The sequence below is a fragment of the Neolamprologus brichardi genome, chromosome 12 (assembly GCF_056152115.1).
Source record: "Neolamprologus brichardi isolate AB-2024 chromosome 12, ASM5615211v1, whole genome shotgun sequence".
NCBI classification, from domain to species: Eukaryota; Metazoa; Chordata; class Actinopteri; order Cichliformes; family Cichlidae; genus Neolamprologus; species Neolamprologus brichardi.
The window spans coordinates 14,736,222-14,755,172 of NC_142115.1; the positions used below are offsets into that span (position 1 = coordinate 14,736,222).

Sequence of the window (18,951 nt, forward strand, 5' to 3'; positions counted from 1 at the left end):
GAGATAAAAGGGGCCAAAAAGCAATGTTTTGTTTGGTCTTTCAAACATTAATTTGCCCCACTGTTATTAAAAAAAACTTATTTGTGTAGATTTAAATATCTTAATAGAAATTTGATATTGTCTTCTGTCTGTCAAGTGTACCTCTAAGCAGTCATTTAACTAGTCCGCTCATAATACGATTACTACTACTATTAATAATAATCATAACAAAAATAATAACCCAGGAAATGTGATCCATCTGATCTGGGATCACTTTCTGTTAAGCACAAAGCAGCAAACTCTCTGTTTCATTGCTGCTGATTTACTGAGAAGACAGAGGAAGGAAACTTAAAGATGTGCACTGCTTGTCATGACTAATTAAGCCAGTATATCTTTACTTTTTAATACCCCTTTCTTCTCTTTACTATTTTCAGCATTGATCTAGATTGTGAGAATGTTACTTTAAAAACAAAAAAAAACTTGTTAGAAGTCAAGTTCTGTTTCACAGAAATCCGATGTGGTCTAAACCCATTAGGTGTTAGTGTTAGTGGATTAGAGGAGAGCAGTGCAGGAGCGCCTATCTCCCCTCTAAAAGAGAACTGTGAGGTGGTGATAGTCTGGACGTTTGGTTGTCACTCTTCATTTCATTCTTTGTGTCAGGATGCTCCAAGCACCAACTCTGGCCAGCTCATATTGATCCGGATCCTTCTCTCCTCTCCTCACAAGCACATCAAATTTTCTCGTGCACCATTAAAAAGATTGAGCTGTGTAGTTCGAAATGCCAGGCTTGATTTGTCCAGCTGTGCAGACTAACAGAGACACACCACTTCCCATCTTTAGGCTTCTGAAATGCCCTTGAATAACCCATGACTTGTGCGTCCTTGGATCGACTGCCTGGTATCCTGCTGAATGCTAACAGATGCGAAGTGGAGGCCTACAAGCTACGCTATATTTGGCACCGTGTCCTCAGCCGCAGCAGGAAACCGTAACGGCAGCTAATTAGCTTTTAATGGATAGACTTTGAAACCAGCGTTATATGATGACATGGCACACCCCTTTTAATCTAACTTTAGACTGTTGTGTTGCTTTTGCAGTTTCTTTTATCAGTGTTTGAATGACATGAAACTCAGGGCACTGGAGGTTTTGCACACATGCGAGCCTTTTTTGACATTGTTTTCACCTTCCGGAGATAATAAAGAAAAGTTGCTGTGATGCTGAAAACCATTGTGGGTCTGTCTTTTTCTTGCACATAAAATTGATCAGGAATCAATCGATAGCAAACGGATAAAGAGAGGGACCTATAAACAGAATTGATAATGACACGTGTATCGATAAAATCATGTCAGCAGCCACCCCAGTAGCTTATCCCACCTGCAGTACCTTTGGATTAACTTTGAGTAGTCATTTTCAATTACATTCAGTATTATTAGAGTTTAAAGAAGGTGTTTTCCGCTCTTCAAAGCACCGTGCATTTCTCTGTTCTGTGTCCCTTTGCTTGAGGCTTTGCAAACCTTGATGTTTACCTCAAGCCCCCCCCTGCTCTCAGATGACTTTGAAACACCACTGTGATTTCCCCTTCTGTCACCACAAGGTCTCTCAAGAATTGATTCCCTACAGCAGCAGGCATCACACACAGCTATGCCTGTGGAGATTTGACTTTAGCACAGAAATAAACAGCAGTGTCGTGCAACCCTTCAAGGCTTTGCTCTGATTTAGAGTACATTAAGATTCATTCACAGTGCCCCACTTCCCCCGTGTGCCACCTCTTCAATTTCCTCCTCAACCAGACTTTAGATTCATGTGTTTATATCAGCAGGCAGGAGGGCTGTTTTTGCATTTGAACAATGCTGACATCCTGTCACAGGGGACGGGCACTCTGAGGTAGGGGACTGCTGAGGGTGGGGGGCGGGGAAGCTCAGTTACCGTCCTGCCCTCTCTTTCTTTTCCTCACTTAACATTTGGCCATTTCTGTAAGCCTTGTTTTGTCTAGCATATTGTCAGAGAGAGGGAGCTTGAAATATCAAACCCCCACACCACTTAAAGGGAACAGTCAAATTTTCCACCAACACCAATGGAGACTGTCAGGTTCAATTTTACTCTGTGCCTCTAGTGTTCCTCCCTCTCAGCTGCCTGTTTGCCACCAACTCACAGGCTATAGCCTCAAACAAACACACGAGTGGAGTAGAAGCATGTTCCAGAACACAGTTGCAAAAATGTGGCTAAGCACAGAAGTACACACACACACACGCACAGATGCGCAAACATGACAGAACACACAAAGCTCAGGGATACATGTGGAATATTTGTGCGTTAGGTTGTGAGATAGTGAGATAGTAAAAGTGTGGCTTGCCATATCGTTATCGTTAGCTAATGATACACGTTATTTTGTGTCTATATGTTTGCGGTGAGTGTGCAGCTCTGTGTGACTGCAGTAGTCAGTCTGACAGGCAGCACAGTAGCTGTAATGAGTGCCCACTGCTTGACCTTTAGTGACAATCAATCCTTTGTGCACATGTCCATTGAAGGCTAAAGGAATTATTAACCTTCCTACCTCTGGCGTCATTCATCTACACGCTGGAGGTTACACAGGTCAGAGAAAAACAAGTGGCTCCGCTGGTATCTCTTCAGTCTGAATAGATCAAATCAGCTCTGGTGATTGATTAACGTAATTGGCAGCCACCAAAATTATGTCTGTATTTCTTTTCTTCTCAGACAAAAACAAATAACATTCCCACAAAGGCACAGTTGATGATACGGCCCGTCTTTCATTGATTTGCAATTCTGGAAGCAACAGAGTTATGACTTTTATGAATGTTATTTTCAAACTTGGAAGGGAAAATAGAAACGGGGCTGAAATTTGGCTCCGAAGATGCAACGTTGAATCGAGCTTGGAATGCAGCGAGTTTATCAGCCACCGTGGACTTGTGTGCGTTCGATATGTGTGTGTGTGTGTGTGTGTGTCTGTTTGTGTAAGCTCACAAATGCGTGTGCGAAAGCGAGCAATCAGGCACAGCTGTACCTGCCCTCGCTTGGCAAAGCAGAGCATTTGCCTGCTTAAAAAAACAGAAGGTTCTGATATGGCAGAGAGGCAGTCATTTGGCTGATCTAATGGTGGCTCCCATAGGATCCATATCTGTGTGCAAACACTGAGCGAGGAAAGAGAATGGAATATATACACCCATAAAACCAGATGAATATTTTATCATACAAATCCCCACCCCCAGTCCTCCAGAGTGACGTCGCCAGCGTGCCTCCTTTATGTCCCCCCTTTTTCTCTCTTGTTTTTTCGTACATGCGTATGTGTGTTTTTGTTTTTCGTTGTTGTTTTGTTTCGTTTATTTTTTTTGCATGCATAGACAAGAACGCTCACCTTTAAGAAGCCTCGTTCAAGTTCCTTTGAGAGCATCTGTGACTGGTCTGTTCCGTTTATTACTGTTGAGATGTTTTCTTTTTTGTCAAAATGCATCTCTGCAGGTGAATTCAGATCTAAACACATCCTCGCCCTGGGGACGTCTCCAGCATTCTCTTCTCTCATCCTTCAAACACAATCTCTTCCATAGCCTTTTATCAGGCCCCATTCCTCCTCCTCCTCCCACTCTGCTCTTCCCTGCACCACCCCCCGCTCCCTCCAGTGTGTGGTTCTGTTCCCTGCCAGCCAGGCTCCTGTTGCTGCCTGAGCCCAGCTCGTTAAGGGAAACACTGGTGCATGGTCCTCCTCACCTTCCCTCTGCACTGCCTTTTAATTAGACAGCTGTTCCTGTGTGCATGCGTTTTGCGGGAGGATACATTGAGGTGCGAGCGTGTGGTGTTGCAAATGTTCTCAGTCACACTAGTCACCTTTTTGAAGTGGTATCACTTCAGATGCTTGTTTCATGCCTGGGTTAACCCAGGAAGTTAATGATGGCGCATACTCGATACATGGTAGCTTTTATCAAACGCAGCTGACACAGATTTTTGCTGGTTCGAGCTTCTTTAAAATTTATATTTGTTTATTTAGCTTGTGTATCTCTTGTTCTGTCTCCCTTCCCTCACACCCAGCCGGTCACTGCAGATGGCTGGACATTCTTTCGTGTTAAAAGGGAGTTTTTCCTTCCCGCTGTCGCTGCCGTTGTCTGATTGTTGGGGTTCCCTCTCTAACACTGTGGGGTCTTTACCGTACAATATAGAGCTCTGCGAGTCGATTGCTGTTGTGATTTGGTGCTATATAAATAAAGTTGTGTTTTACAGATATAATGAATGGCAAGCACTCAAATGTGTCATTTAAATACGTAACATTGGGCTCTTTAAATTGGCATATTGGACTACTTTTCTTCTTCTGATTACTCCTCGCCTCTTCCGTATAATACCATTAATAAGACTTTACTAAAATAGGAACTACTCTGCCCTGCTGCAGCACATGCCTTTTGGACAGAGGTTAAACTTTAACATCTTACACCTTACTGACCTCTAATTCTATCGCTTTCATGCTATGTGCACTTATGCGTAAGCCAATATAGCTAAGTTTAGACTTCAGACCTTTGTGATTTCTTCTTTAGCTCAAACCTGTGAAGAAGCGTGTCTCTGACCAGACACAGATACATCCACCAGCAACAGGCAGAGCAGTGGATGCTTGTTTGTACACTCGCCCTTGTATTTGTTTGCCTGTTTTTGTTCGCACAGAAGGAGGTCCCACACCTATGTTTATAAGAATAGTAGTGGGAGTCTCTCTACAAGGCCAGCCATAATCCAACTATTTAGATCTCCATGGCAACCAGGCTTGTCCTATAAGCTCTGCCAGTGTGTGATGATAGCCTTGGTTGTTTAAAGTATATCAGACCTCATAGGTCCAAAGTGAAAAAAAGGAGGATGTTCAAAGAGCCATAGTCCCACAGCTGCAAGGCGAGGCATAACCACACAGCTCAGTGCTGCAGTGAAGTGGTGGGCAGCACTCGTCTGTTCCAGTGTAAGAAATAAAACACACACCAGGGGCTCAGTCACACAACGTGCATACCACCAAGGCCAGTGATCAAAAGCAGCCTCGTTGCATGACATAAGGGGCTAATTATCTAAAGTATAATGCATTACTTCTAGCATGTTCTATGAAAGCAGCCATTTCTCTTATGTGCTACAAAATATAAACATACTTAGTCGTGGAGTCTGAAAGAGAAAAATCAGCAAGAAAACCTAAACTACTGTCCCTGTCAGGGGAAAAAAAAATGGAGCCAAGCATTTCTGATTAACATGTCATCTCAGCCCGTCCTCTATATCCCTCTCGTTCCCTCCTCTCTCTCGGGGAGAACTAGTTTACCTTTCATTAGCAGACCTTTGGTGCAAAATGTGTTTGCTGATAAGAGGCAGTGGTTTATCAACAGTCTATAATGGACGGCGTTGGGATTAATCAAATCAGCACACATCCGGAGAAGGGCTGGACTCTGTAAACACAATCAGATCTGACTCTCCAGGCGAATTGAGCGGAGCGGGGGAGACGAGCGTAAGAATGTGGAGGGAGGAAAGATAAGTGCGGAAAAGAAATGGACTCAAATTAGAATGAAGTCAATTTGGCAGAAATTACGTAGCATTATTCCTCTTCCCCGACTGAGTGTTATTTTTTGTAACTAGCGGGGAGTCAGAATGAGCAGTGTTGGGGAGGACTGCAGTCAGAAGTGAGAAAGATTCATATGGTCCCAAGCACTGTCCAAAAACACCGAGCCAAACGCTGTGTATCCTCTGTAACTGGGAAGGCTGGCTCCTCATTATCTGCCTATCTTGGCTTCCATCTGAGGAGAAAATGCAGCGTTGCAGTCTCACTTTAGAGGGACACTGATCACAAGAGCAACTCATCTCAACTGGAGAATGATTGCGCCCCCCTCCCACCCCCCGTTTTCTCTCCCCTGTCTCCCACTGGGCCCGGTTGAAGACAGACAGAAATGAGGAATCCTCTCTGTTTTTCTGCTCAGAAGAGTTGAAGTTTGAATCGGAGAGATGGAGGGAAGCTTCAAAAGGCACATGTAATTGAGCAGCTCTAGATAGGCTATCTGGGAACATGAAACAGCAACAGTTGTGACGGAGGGATAATTGCCTCCCTGGGCTTGTATAATGCCTTGTCGAGTCTTTAAACTTGAGCAAACTGCTGGAAGTCCTTATGTCAGCAGGTAATTGATTCCAGGCATCAGCAGCTATGTGAAATGACGGAACGATAGTGCCGGTTTGGTGCATTAAAAAAAGAATGCGTGAAAGATTCAGAGAAAAATGTTTGTCTTTATAAGCATTTTCAAGAGTGTCCGATTGTATTGATTTTCTTTTCTCAGCAATCTTCTTCGCTTTTATATTTATTCAGAGCGCTCAATATTTTCATTAAGTGGTGCTGGAACGATGCAAAAAAAAAAGAAAACAAAAACCCCCAATCTCCTGCTCTCCAGCACAGTTCTTTAAATCACATCCGTATTTGTATTTGTTAAGCAATATGGAAATGGTTAAAGCGAATTGAATTCACGGAGGTCCCTTGCCTTTTCTCACGCCTACATTGGGTAGTTCATCCTTTGCTATAACTGTAACTTTTAATTTTCCAGTTTTGACTTTCTGGGTATGTTATGATCCAGGTCATTTCTGTTGCTGAGGCTGCACGCAGGCCAGGATGGGCTCTAATGTGGCCTTAACTGTCAGCATGTCTGTCCTTTCCCCTGGCCTCCCTCCAACCCTCTTCCTGGCTGGTGGATGCAGAGTGGGACCTCAGGAAGGAGATGCTTTATTAGATGCCCCTGCATGAGTAATTGAACATCTGTTCACACAAAGACAACTGACCCTAATTCCCAGCTGTTTATCCTCCATATAAACAGCTAATAAGCTCGCAGTGAATGTGCCATATAGGGGGTCAAAAATCAACTTTTAGAAATCTCTATATTTATATACTGAAATGCCTCCCATTTTGCAGGTATAACCAGTGTTTTCTGTAATTTCATTTTCACAGATGGACGTTGGTGATAAAAACAGAAAGGCTGACTAAATGGCAACGCCTGGAGTCTATTTCTGTTCTCTGTGTTTTTAGCGCGTGAGATCTTGAAAGCAGTCAGTCAGTTGGCCGCCCGCAGCTCTGGTGTGAAGCTAAAACATCCTTTCTCTCCCTCCTGATTAGCAGTGTCTTTGTTCCGTTGGTGGTGGCGCGCCACGAAGCGTGATTGCAGTGGGCAAACTGGCGGCTTTAAAACAAGCCTGCTGCTGCGCTGATCTGCATCACACTTTACCCCCCTCCTCGCTCAGCCAAAGACAAAATCAAATCAGGTTTTGTTTGTTGTTCAGTCTCTGAGCACTAAGCCTCCTATGAGATTTGGGGAGTTTAGATTTTCCTTCTTTCCTTTCTTTTTCTCATTTGATCTGCAGTACATCTGGGTAAAGGGACATATTGGTGTGGGTGGGGAATGTCTGAAGTAGAAGCAAAAAACAAAAACTCACTGTTGCTCAAATGTGGGTGTAATTAATTGTTTTTGTGTTTTCTTTACATTTGCATAGATTTTAGTATCTTGCTGTTTATTTCAGTATCTGCCTTTCTCTTTTTCTCTAGGCGGCCTCAATGGCACTGAGCAGCTTGGGCCATGTATATACAGCCATAGGGGACTACCCGAATGCCCTAGCTAGCCACAAGCAGTGTGTCCTTCTGGCCAAGCAGTCCAAAGATCAACTGTCTGAGGCTCGCGAGCTGGGAAACATGGGAGCCGTCTACATTGCCATGGGAGACTTTGATAATGCCGTCCAGTGTCACGAGCAGCACCTGAGCATCGCCAAGGCCCTGGAAAATAAACGTGAGGAGGCCCGGGCCTATAGTAACCTGGGCAGTGCTTACCACTATCACCGCAACTTTGACAAGGCCATGTCCTACCATACTCACGTTCTGGAGCTCGCGCAAGAGCTCGAGGAGAAGTCCATCGAGATGAGAGCCTACGCAGGATTGGGTCATGCTGCCCGCTGCATGCAGGATCTGGAGAGGGCCAAGCAGTACCACGAGCAGCAGCTGGCTATAGCCGAGGGCTTGAAGGACAGGGCTGCAGAAGGAAGGGCCTCTTCCAATTTAGGTATGTAACACATAAGTTTAGGTTGGCTGTTGTGTAATGTACACTGTGGTCTTCAATACTTCTTACGATTGTAACACACAGAATGATGAACAAATACATATTCCTATATCTATACATTTATCTCTAATTAATCTAAGGAGTAGAGTCTAGCAAGAAGAAAGAAAGATAATAATATAACTATAAGAGGTGACGTCTTATGCTTGGAGACCAAAAACTGTGTTGCATTCACAATCAGGAGGCTGCGTTTGAGCTGATGTACTGGGTCAGCTGGTAGTTAACTGATCACACTGTTCAAGCAGTTCATCCATAAGACATACAGACAGCCCTCAGTTGTTTATGTTTTTATGCTCTTACAGCAGCAGCAATCATCTTATCCTCTGTGTTGACAACCACGAGGTAAACTGTATAATCATGCTTCTCCTTTGGAGCTCTAAGGATTCGTTAATAAATTGATTAGTTAATCAACAGGAAATAAACAAGCTTTTCTTTGTCTGATTATAGATTGTGTCTTGTTGTGTTTTGGAGAATAAAAAACAAAAAAATCTGATTAATTTATGTTCGACTTTGAGCAATTACAGTTGACAGCGTCCAATATTTACTGACATTTTGCAGACAAACCATTTAATCCATTAAACCCTTAATACTCACTCGCTCGGTGGAAGTTTGATCAACAAAATAACTTACATCTGTAAGTCTCTCTGCTCTTATAAAACCCTTTCCCTTCAGGAAAATGCACCTTATTTAAGGATTAATTCTCTCGTCTGAGTGGAAGTTGTGATCACGTGTCAAAATGGTCACTGCTAACACGACAGTTTGCGATGCCCAGTGTTTTCACGCATTTGTCACTTAACACAACTATTTCACACGCATCCTACATCAAGTCACCTCCTGTAAGACTTTTTGAGACTTCAGTTACATGCATCTGTTCTTTGTGTTACGTGGATAATTGCCATGTGGAATGGCATTGCAGCTCTTTTGCAGTTGCTGGTTAGTGTTCTTGTTCAGCACTAGAACTATTCCACATACGTGTTTGTCCCTACAATTAATTTCAATCTAGAAAGATGTAAAACTGGGGCTCAGGTTCAAAAATAGATCAAATTTGATCTGATTTCAAATTTTCTACCAAGATTTCGAATACTTGCACTTTATTGGACATATTGCTTTGCATTGTCAGAAGTTGAGGTAAATTTTTATGTTGTTGTTGATTTTTGTTTGCATGTTTTTACTTCTTCTCTAAAAACTGTCAGTCACCATATGTGCGATCCCTCACTTCAAATGTCATCGTGTTCAGGAGCTCAATGACAGATCTATTTCAAAGCACATCCTCCAAGATGAGGAAGCATCTGGTAGTTTGATAGCAAGAAATCTTGTAGACTGGAAGTAGATAACATTTCAGTTACTCTATATTTACACGTAGCTGCTGTAAACCAAGCTTTCTTGGTTTAAGGCGTCTTTTGAATTAATACAGAACAATGGAGGAGACTAAAGAGATGGAATATGAGTGTTTAATGACTGCTCTTTGCATTGTTTTAGGCTGATTATAAGTATGAGAGCCTCGTCTTAGGGTTTTGGCTATGTTGCAGGCTGCATTCCTTTGTCTTCTTTAAATGCGCTGCTTATTTATCATTGTTTTACTGAATATTTACGACTCATAAAGCCAAGCAGTATATTATACGCTGAAAATATGCTGTTGTGTTACTTTATCATTACTATTTTGTGCAACGTTGCTTGCAGAAATATATATTTAATTCATAAATGAATATCTCAAGTGGACAGTGCACAGCAGATAATGTGATATAAGGCAAGTGAAGTGCAAGGAGCCTACACTGAGAGCAAGGAGGATGGTGCATGTTAAAATCAGCTGTCATTTCTACTTGGAGACTGTCAGAAAGTAAATAGACCCCCATGCAAGTCTGTAATTCTTAATGGGAAATTCCCTGACATAAATTTGCTCTGCTCTCACCTTCAGAATGGTTCAGACTTAATCACATCGTCCATTGAAATGTGAATGTGAGATAGATATAGAAATTAGGTGGGAGAAGTGTAATATTTGATTGAGCCGGATCTTAAAAATGTAATTACAGTCCAGTGTTTCACATTTAAATCCTGCTAAAATTATTAGAAAGTAACCTTGCGGAGTGTGCTGATATAATGATGAAGGGAAGCTTGGGGATAAAGGTGCCCTTTTGGATTTTCAACAACCGATGAGCAGTCTATGATAGGGGCAATTCTTCTGTATTTAGTCCAGCAATTACAACCTGCGCCGGATGACTTATGATAGCCATCAAGACTGTAGTAAACCCGACTCTAATGGACAACTAAGAGGTATAATAGTTCCTTCCAGATAAATTATTCCTGAATCTAATGCGCAAAATTGTGCAAGCAGAGTGCAGGGTTAATCAGCCAAACATAAATTGAAGCTGTCCTTTGACCAGCCTAATGGCTGCACGTTCTGTCTTCCTCTTAGCTCCAACACACACCTGACTTAAAAAAAAAAAAAAAAGCAAGCTGGTAACCGGTTCCCATAAATTAGGGGTGCCTGTGAGGACGTTTTATGATGCTACATGTGAGCTTTATTACGAGTGGGCACTGAATGTTAGGCAGCAGATTTATTCCTGTCTGTAGTGTGATTGCTGTTATGATGGCAAGAGCAGTTTTATTCATTATTAACATTACAGTTCTTCCAGTCCATGACAGAGTAATGATAGTGTAGCTGATGTGGTATCAAAGACCGCCAGCTGGTGACGGAGCAGAAGCTAAGTGAGTGGGTGGTAACTATGAAGCCTGTTGCTTTGTGGACAGGTGCCTGGACATGCCTGGACCGGCATGTGGATACATTAGCACTCGACACCCAGGAGAGCTTGTTGCCCATCTCCGTGTTGCCTGATCGGTTAGCACTTGTTGTCTGTTTTCTCTCTCTCTCTCTTCACTTTTTGATGCCTCCCTCTCTCAGTCTCCCCATCTCCCCGCTCACCCCTACTGATTGTAATCTGCAGCTGTCAAGCTCCCAGTAATTGAAACTGACTTGATGAATCGCTTAATTACCTTTAATAGCTGATTCAAGAGGAGCTGAATAATGAAGATAACAGAGAATGAAGTGGAGGTTGTGAAGCATCAGTCCGTAATTGCCCCATTGTTGTTGTTTTTGTTTGCGCCACTGCGCCGTGCATTGTTTTTCCCCGTCATCGGTGCCCGCGAGCCTGCTTATGTAGCACAAGAAGATATGGACTAAAACTAACAGGATGTTGTCTCAGACTTCAAAAAAAAAAGAACTACTGCCTTTACGCTGTGCACAAAGAGGGAGTGGATGATCGAGTGAAGATTAACGAGCAGTGATAAAAGCGGAAAAAAACATCGCGAGAGGGATGGGCAGAAGTTGCAGAAAGAGGAACGCGCAAACTTTTATTATGCCCTCTCAGCTCGTCGTTAATGTTGCGTGTAGTGTGGGTGGAGCGGCAGCAGTTGACATGGCTCTGAGGTACAGTTGTATAGAGATTGCCGTGCTTTAATATCTAGCCGTGATGCCCGGCGGTACCAGCAGCCCTGGCTCAGCACACTCTGACCTATAAAGGATATGAAAATGTTGCATTCCTGCCCCATTTATTATTCATTAATTGGCCAACTTACCCCCTAGTCAGCAATATTTAATATCTCAGAGAGGAATGAGGCGGAGGGGGATCCCATGTACTTCACATTTGTGGTATTCATGAAACAGAATGTAAATTGTATTATTCCCCCCGCCCGCCCACCCACTCCTGTGCATTTCACTTCAAAGAGACTTCAAATAAGTTTGTTTGGAAGTGTTTGTGCTTTCTTAGCTCGGCCCTTTGCTGCTTGCTTTTCTTTAGTCACCCTGCTCCTTTGACCATTATGACGCAAAGGAGTCACTGGAAACGTTGGCTCCTTCAAGCTGGAAAGGCTGGACGTGAAACTCCTAATTAAGCATTTTTTTCCCTCTTCTTTCCTTTTATTGTGCATCCTCAGGGAGAGCTTTCTGCTGATGTTCGCAAAAACAGAAACAGAAAGAGGAAAACAACAGAGAGAGGAGTTCGCAAAACAACACGGAATCAGACAGTGTGTACTGCTGTGCTCTGTATTTAGATCTTGTCACTTGCTTCTGAAAAACAAAACATAACTTGTATAACGAAAGAGTTTCTGAAGTTGCTGTAATAAAGACTGTCTGCACTTTTACTGCTTTTTAGCTTTTTCCCTTTTGCAAGTCATTTGAGAATGGATTGCATGTGTCAGTAGCACCGGCAGCGGACTTGGTATTTTAAGCGCTCGTAGTTGTTGTCACTTTGGTTGAAATAAATTGATGCTGACCCTGAGATTAGGAGCTCATCGGCACCCAATTATGGAAGGAGTTAAATTGATGTAACCTTTTGAGTAAGTGCCATAAACAGGAAGAACAAACAACTAATTAGCAGATTTTATTTAAAAAGAGAAGAGAAAAAGATGTTGCTCGTTGTGAAATGATTTTACCGGATACTCTCTCATCTTCCTCGTCAGCATCATAATATTGTGGTTGTGTGGACATGAATCCAGTACTTTTCCAGCGCTGCCCATAACTGGAGCAAAGTACAGACAGGGACCAGACTTGCCTGGAGCAGCGATACCTGCGGATTATTCACTTTTGTACCTAAGCCTTTGGAAAAAGTGGATATATTAGAAGTCTGACCAGGAAGTGGCGGGAGCAAGAGAGGACTGAATTTACAGAGGAATTTAGTGAGCCTAATTGGCCAAACAGGATGAATGAATGCACATTGCAAGGATAGGGCTGTGAAGGAGCCAAGCAAATGTTTAAAAGTGAATTTATCTAAGTCCTGTGACATTTTTAAACTCTCCACTAATGGCCAGGTAAATGCCTTAAGTAAATGTTAGCAGGCCTGCAAGTAAGTGAGGAGAAAAAGGAGTAAAAGGAACAGTGGTTGGAGAAGAGGTCAAGTGGTGATGGGCCTATTATGATGTCAGGCTTACGTTACTCTCTTGGAGAGGTTTTGGAAAGCGAGTGTCTTTCTAGCCTGGCCCCACTTTTCTGTTTTGTTCCAAAAAGCAGCAGATGCTCTCTGTCTCCCCTTAGCATGGCCCCATTAATCTCATGACCAAATACCGAGCCAGAAACCGGACGAAAGGCCTCGTGAAACACTTTCACGATCCTTGTTCTTACACTGAAGTATAGCTCACCGTGCAGAATTAGTACTTGACTCACCGTGGAGCCAATAAATGAAACAAAAGAGCTGTAGCATTGCTCTGCCCCGAACGACTGTGCCCTTTTTTTGCAGCACATCTGCAAATTCAGCATGAAATGTGACCTATTCCTAAACAGACGGGAGATTTTGCAGTGCAACCGAAAAAGATGAGATGATTGAGACTGAACATTGTTGGTTAAGAGGCAGGATGAGTCAGGTGTGAGTCGTGTAGACAGTACGGAGAGTACAGAGTACTTGGTTTAGTGAGCTGAAATAGGGGTTGGGGTCAATTGGAGCACAAAGGAGCGCAGCTCAGCCACAGGCAAGAGGGCGAGCACAGCGCTCTGTCTGCATGTTGTTGTTGGCAGGCCACCCGCCCTCTAAGCACGCAGCCATCTATCCACATCGTGTCCTTCCTGGGCCTCTGTCAGTCAGACTGTAGGAGATGTCTGTGTCTGCGGGTGAGGATTAAATACCTTAAGTCCAAACCCCCCCCCCTGCTCCACCCCTTCCTGCAGATCCCAGGAGGATCTGATGTCTGCTTCAGCTCACTGCTTCCCCCAGCAGATCATTACAATGCTATTGTGTATTGTGCAACTCTTTTAAAATGCTTCATATAATGTAAAATTTCATCCTTCATCCACCCTTTAATTTCCATACACTTGATATGTGAGCTGCCTGCACCGTTGCTATTATCATACAGTCATCCGTATCATCTTTGGAAGTTTCACATCCTCTGTATGAGTGCCATACTCAGACGGCGGCTATAAATAATGCTGTTTCAGTGCAATATTTCTTTTAACTTCATAAGAGATCCTTAAAGTTGAAAAATGTGTTAGCAGAGAGACTCTCATTAGCCATCTATAATTACACTGTATCCTGTGTGGGGAAGAACTGAGTTATCATTTAAAGAATGACTTAAAATATGAATGAAAGTAGAACTAGGGCCTCTTTAAGAAAAGAATGATTACTGATGTTTTATCCTCTTTTGCCTTCTTAAATGGCTGGTTGTTTTTGGAAATTCTATACTAACAGCATCAAGTAGTTTAAAATAGTAGTGCATCTTTTATTTGCTTGTTTTTTTTATACTGCTTTACAGTATGCACAAGGCTCTGTGCTGTGCTAATTTCCCACAAAACAATGCAGTAGTAATAGATACCAAGCAGGCAGGCAGATGGCAACCAAGGCTGCTCAGCTTAGAAACTAAAGTCAATAACTCTTGAGTACATTAGTGCAGATAAAGTTAAAGACGTAGCACACATGCAGCTGACAAGGACGGCTGTCAGAAAGTAGCAGTGTTGTGTCCAAAAGTATATTGGCCTTGTTGACTGTGGTGCCACATCACTGCTAAAGGATACTGTGATGAAGAGCAAGAAGAAAATAAAGTTGAATTTGTTTAATTATTATTGTTATTCTTATTTAAATGATTAATTAATTCATGATATTGAATAGGTATCTGTATTGGTCCATAGGATAGTGGTTAACACATTCACCTAATATGCAAAAGATCCCCGATTCAAGACTGGGGTGAGATGCAAATCCCAGGAGTTTCGGGTCAGGAAGGGTATCTGGTTGAAAAATATGCACCTCCATCTGCTATGGTGACCCTTGGTGAATAAGGGAACAGCCAAACTAAGCTTTTATTGGTCCAGAATTTCACAATTGGTTCCCTAGAAACTAAAATATATTCAGCTTTTTATTCAGCTATTTATGGCAGCTGTGTTACTGTAGAATGTGTTATAAATACTATCCAAACTCATTATCGTATCTCTCAAATAGTTCTTGGTTGAAGCGGAAACCAAAGACCGAAATATTAAAGAGAGACACTATTCTACAATTGTGTCCTGGTTTTCTCCATCATGTAACCTAAAATATTGACCTCATTCTGAAATAAAAATAGAGAACCCCAGTTATTTCTGTTTTTTGGACACAGACTGGTCACCTCTTTTCCTGGTATCAGCCCAGTGGCAGCAGCAGCATTGTTTGTAAAATCCTCTTAGCCCACTGCAGGCAGCAGCGCTCCGGACCTTCCTAGCTCCTCGAAGAATGACACAGTGACTTACTCAGAACACGACACCATCCCTCAAAGTCATCACTGCAGCATATCCCTCTATGTACAGCCAGCTGTGTAATGAAAAGTGACAACACATTGTCATGCTTTTAATGTCTTTGGTCATGGGGGGATGGATAGGGCTCTGTATAAAAGTATTTGGATTGCATAGTGTCTGCTTTATCCTGGGTTTTTTTTCCACTGTATTTTTTTTTTCTAAAGCTGTGTAAAAGAACAATAATTGAACCATATTTTTAATACATTTTACTAAAGTGCATTTAGTGTGCTTCACAGACTTGCAGTAAAATCAGACGTTAAATTGAGGGGTAAGAATGATGTTTTGTTGCAGTCGTTTTGATTTGGACAGTATGCAACGATGGACACATCCGCTAAAGTCCCAAATTTTGTGTTGCAGCAGTATTTACCATCATATCTGGTATGGTTTTATTTACTGCTATGCTGGATACTATTCCCAGAGGGCCTCATAATCCTCTTACCATATGGGGGGGCACAGAATATATTTTCTTGCTTCAAGTGTGGCTCCAGGCATAGCCTGAGGCTTATGGCAATTTTGGCTGCATCTCCCAAGTCCAGCCATAAACCTAGCCATACTCCTCCCCTCTGTCCAGTCTCCTGCCTCCTTTACCCCTGCGTCCGTCAGCGAGCCCTGGATCCATTTTTAGCCTGCAGCATGGAACATGTTTGCTGGTAATACATCAGTAGGCATTATATCCTCAATAAGATCAGCCTCCACTGGGGAAAGCATAACCTTGGGAGTGACTTTGTGGCTACAACTATCCGTACTCTTCCAACTAGCCTGCTGTGAATCTTAACATGCTTTCACTCTAAGAAAAGACTCTAAGGAATGGGAGCACTTGGAAGTTTGTCAAACTTAAAAGCCCCACATTTACTCTTATTTGCGCTGTATATAGTCAACAGCAACATGCACTTGACTCATTATGAAAGTCATCATTTGGATTCTGAATCCTTCCTTTCTCATTTGGCAGCGCTTTTTCTGTTTGGGTTCTGCTGTGTGACATGCCTAGCATACCAATTCCTCAGGGCCGTGACCTGATGATTAGAAGGTCAGTTCAGGTTGTATCACTTACACCCGAGAACACAAGCAGGCAAAGAACGACATATCAGGTTTGATTTGTCGCTGGGTGTGTGCCGCATGCTGAAATACGGTCTGAATTAAGCAGGCAGGGGATCTTTAATTATGCTTTCCCCAAATAAATCTAAATTATTTGCAGGAAAGGCTGGTGGATTTATTTTCTGTCTAATTTTAAAACATCCAATTTAGGCAGGTTTAGTATTTTAATTTGTCTCCTATTTTACACTTAATTGAGACTGAAATATCGGTGTGTATTGGACCATGTAAATGTCTTGCAACATTATCTGAAGTATGCATGCACTGTGGGTATGCGTATGTATACATAGACAAAGCTTGCGATGTGTCAAACCGGTGTGCAGTCCAATGACTCACACTGCAACGACACCAAAGCTTTTTTCCGTTGGCATCGGCCAGATGTGCTGCTTTTTGACTCAGCCAACATCAGAATGCGTTTCCACATCTACTGTGTAACTTCTGCAGTCGTTTGAGCCTTCTGTTTAGTTTCAATCCCACTGTTTACGTAGCCTGTGTTCGGGCTCATAATGTGGCAGGTTTCGGTTGAAATGAATGGGAAAACACACATGGTGGTAACTAATCCCAGCGGCACCATCACACACTCACCACAAGCCACAGAGCCCCTCTCCATCCCCAGTTCCCACCCACTCTGGCTCCAGAACTGTTTCCATCCCTTGTGTCCCATCAGCGGCTGAACCCCCATCCTACTGGCCCATTAGTCTCTGTGCTGATGCAGCAGAGCCGTGATGGTCAGGCGGTATGGTAGATGAAAGACTGAATTATTTGCCTTGCAGCTGTTTTCTTCGTCTCCATCCGCTAGCCCGCAGCCATCCTGTCTACAATTTCAGTTTACTTTAATTCTATCATTGCCATTATTATCATTCAAGGCTAGGTGACAAAGCAAACGAGGAACCATACAGATTAGCAGTGAGTCTTAAAAGCTCAAAGGAAAGGAGGAGAAGAATGGTCGATTTGCCACTACGGCTCTTTACTCTCTGCTGTGTATTTGTCATTTTGTATGAGTACAAAGGTGTGGGTGCGCATTTGTTTGGATGTGTGTGTGCCTGTGTCTGTGTGTGTGCGTGTGTGTGTCTGTGTGCCAGATAGCTGCCTGGCTGTGGGGTAAAGCTATTATTTTTCAGAGGATGGTATTTTATCTGTGATAATATGCTCAATAGATTGGGTTCTCCATTATTTATTGTTTCTCCACACTTATCAAAATTTTTTTCTAAAGTTGTTTGCTGAGCTTTCCATCTGCTATTCACACTCCCCCGCACTTTTACTTCCCCTGTCTTTCTTTCTCGTTCACTCGTAGCTATTTTCAACCCTGTGGAAAAGTTGTTGATTTTGGTAAAATCCCTGTAAGACACGATCATCAAAGACAGCTTAAACATTCAAAAGGTTCTATTTTAGTGTTATAATAACTCTTGTTTGATTGCACTACATTTTAATGACCATAATTCTGTGGGAGAGTGTGTTGTGTAAGCAGAGAACAGATGGCTCGGAGAGCCTATTTTAACAACCAAATGACTTGTTTTGTACACGAAGAGCTGACGAGGCACTCGAATTTTACTCAATTACAATTTTCCCCTAAATGGGTCTTTAACTTCATCCTTTTGCTTTCTCCCCCTCTCTCCACAGGCATCATCCACCAGATGAAGGGAGACTATGAGACCGCACTGAAACTCCACAAAACACACCTGGCCATTGCTCAGGAGCTAAATGACTATGCTGCTCAGGGCCGGGCTTATGGCAACATGGGTAATGCCTACAACGCCCTGGGAGCCTTTGACCAGGCTGTTCGCTACCACCGTCAGGAGCTGCAGATCTCCATGGAGGTCAACGACCGAGCCTCACAGGCCTCCACCCATGGCAACCTGGCTGTGGCTTACCAAGCTCTGGGTGCTCACGACCGTGCTCTGCAGCATTATCAGAACCATCTCAACATAGCTCGTGAGCTCAGAGATGTCCAGAGTGAGGCACGGGCTCTGGGAAACCTCGGCAACTTCCATTGCTCTCGAGGAGAGTTTCCTCAGGCTGTACCCTACTATGAGCAGTACCTCCGATTGTCTCCTGACCTCCAAGATATGGAGAGCGAAGGGAAAGTTTGTCACAATCTGGGTTATGCCCACTACTGCTTGGGCAACTACCGGGATGCTGTCAAATACTATGAGCAGGACCTAGCTCTGGCCAAGGATCTACATGACAAACTGAGCCAGGCCAAGGCATACTGTAACCTTGGTTTGGCTTTCAAGGCTCTAGGAGACTTCACTAAGGCAGAGGAGTGTCAGAAGTACCTGCTGTCTCTGGCCCAGTCCCTGAACAATGCACAGGCTCGCTTCAGAGCTCTGGGGAACCTGGGGGACATATTTGTTTGTAAAAAGGATGTGGCCGGAGCCATTCAGTTTTATGAGCAGCAACTGGCATTAGCTCACCAGGTGTGGCCTCACATAACACATATTGTTCTTGAACAATTCTTCTTATTAAAATGAAAATGTTTATTTTGTTTATTTATTCATTTATAATTATTCTGTTATGTCCTTTATGCCAATATAGTGA

General features: G+C 43.0%; 1 protein-coding gene across 3 annotated transcripts in view; it reads left to right on the forward strand.

The window, feature by feature from the left end:
- LOC102780940 (tetratricopeptide repeat protein 28-like) overlaps window positions 1-18,951 on the forward strand; it is a 181,911-nt gene that overhangs the window by 133,959 nt on the left and 29,001 nt on the right. For all 3 annotated transcript variants that reach the window (XM_006805912.3, XM_035914396.2, XM_006805911.3), the window contains 2 exons: window positions 7,517-8,024; window positions 18,034-18,830. In XM_006805912.3, the coding sequence (XP_006805975.3) occupies window positions 7,517-8,024; window positions 18,034-18,830 (1,305 nt within the window). The remainder of the gene's footprint in view (window positions 1-7,516; window positions 8,025-18,033; window positions 18,831-18,951) is intronic.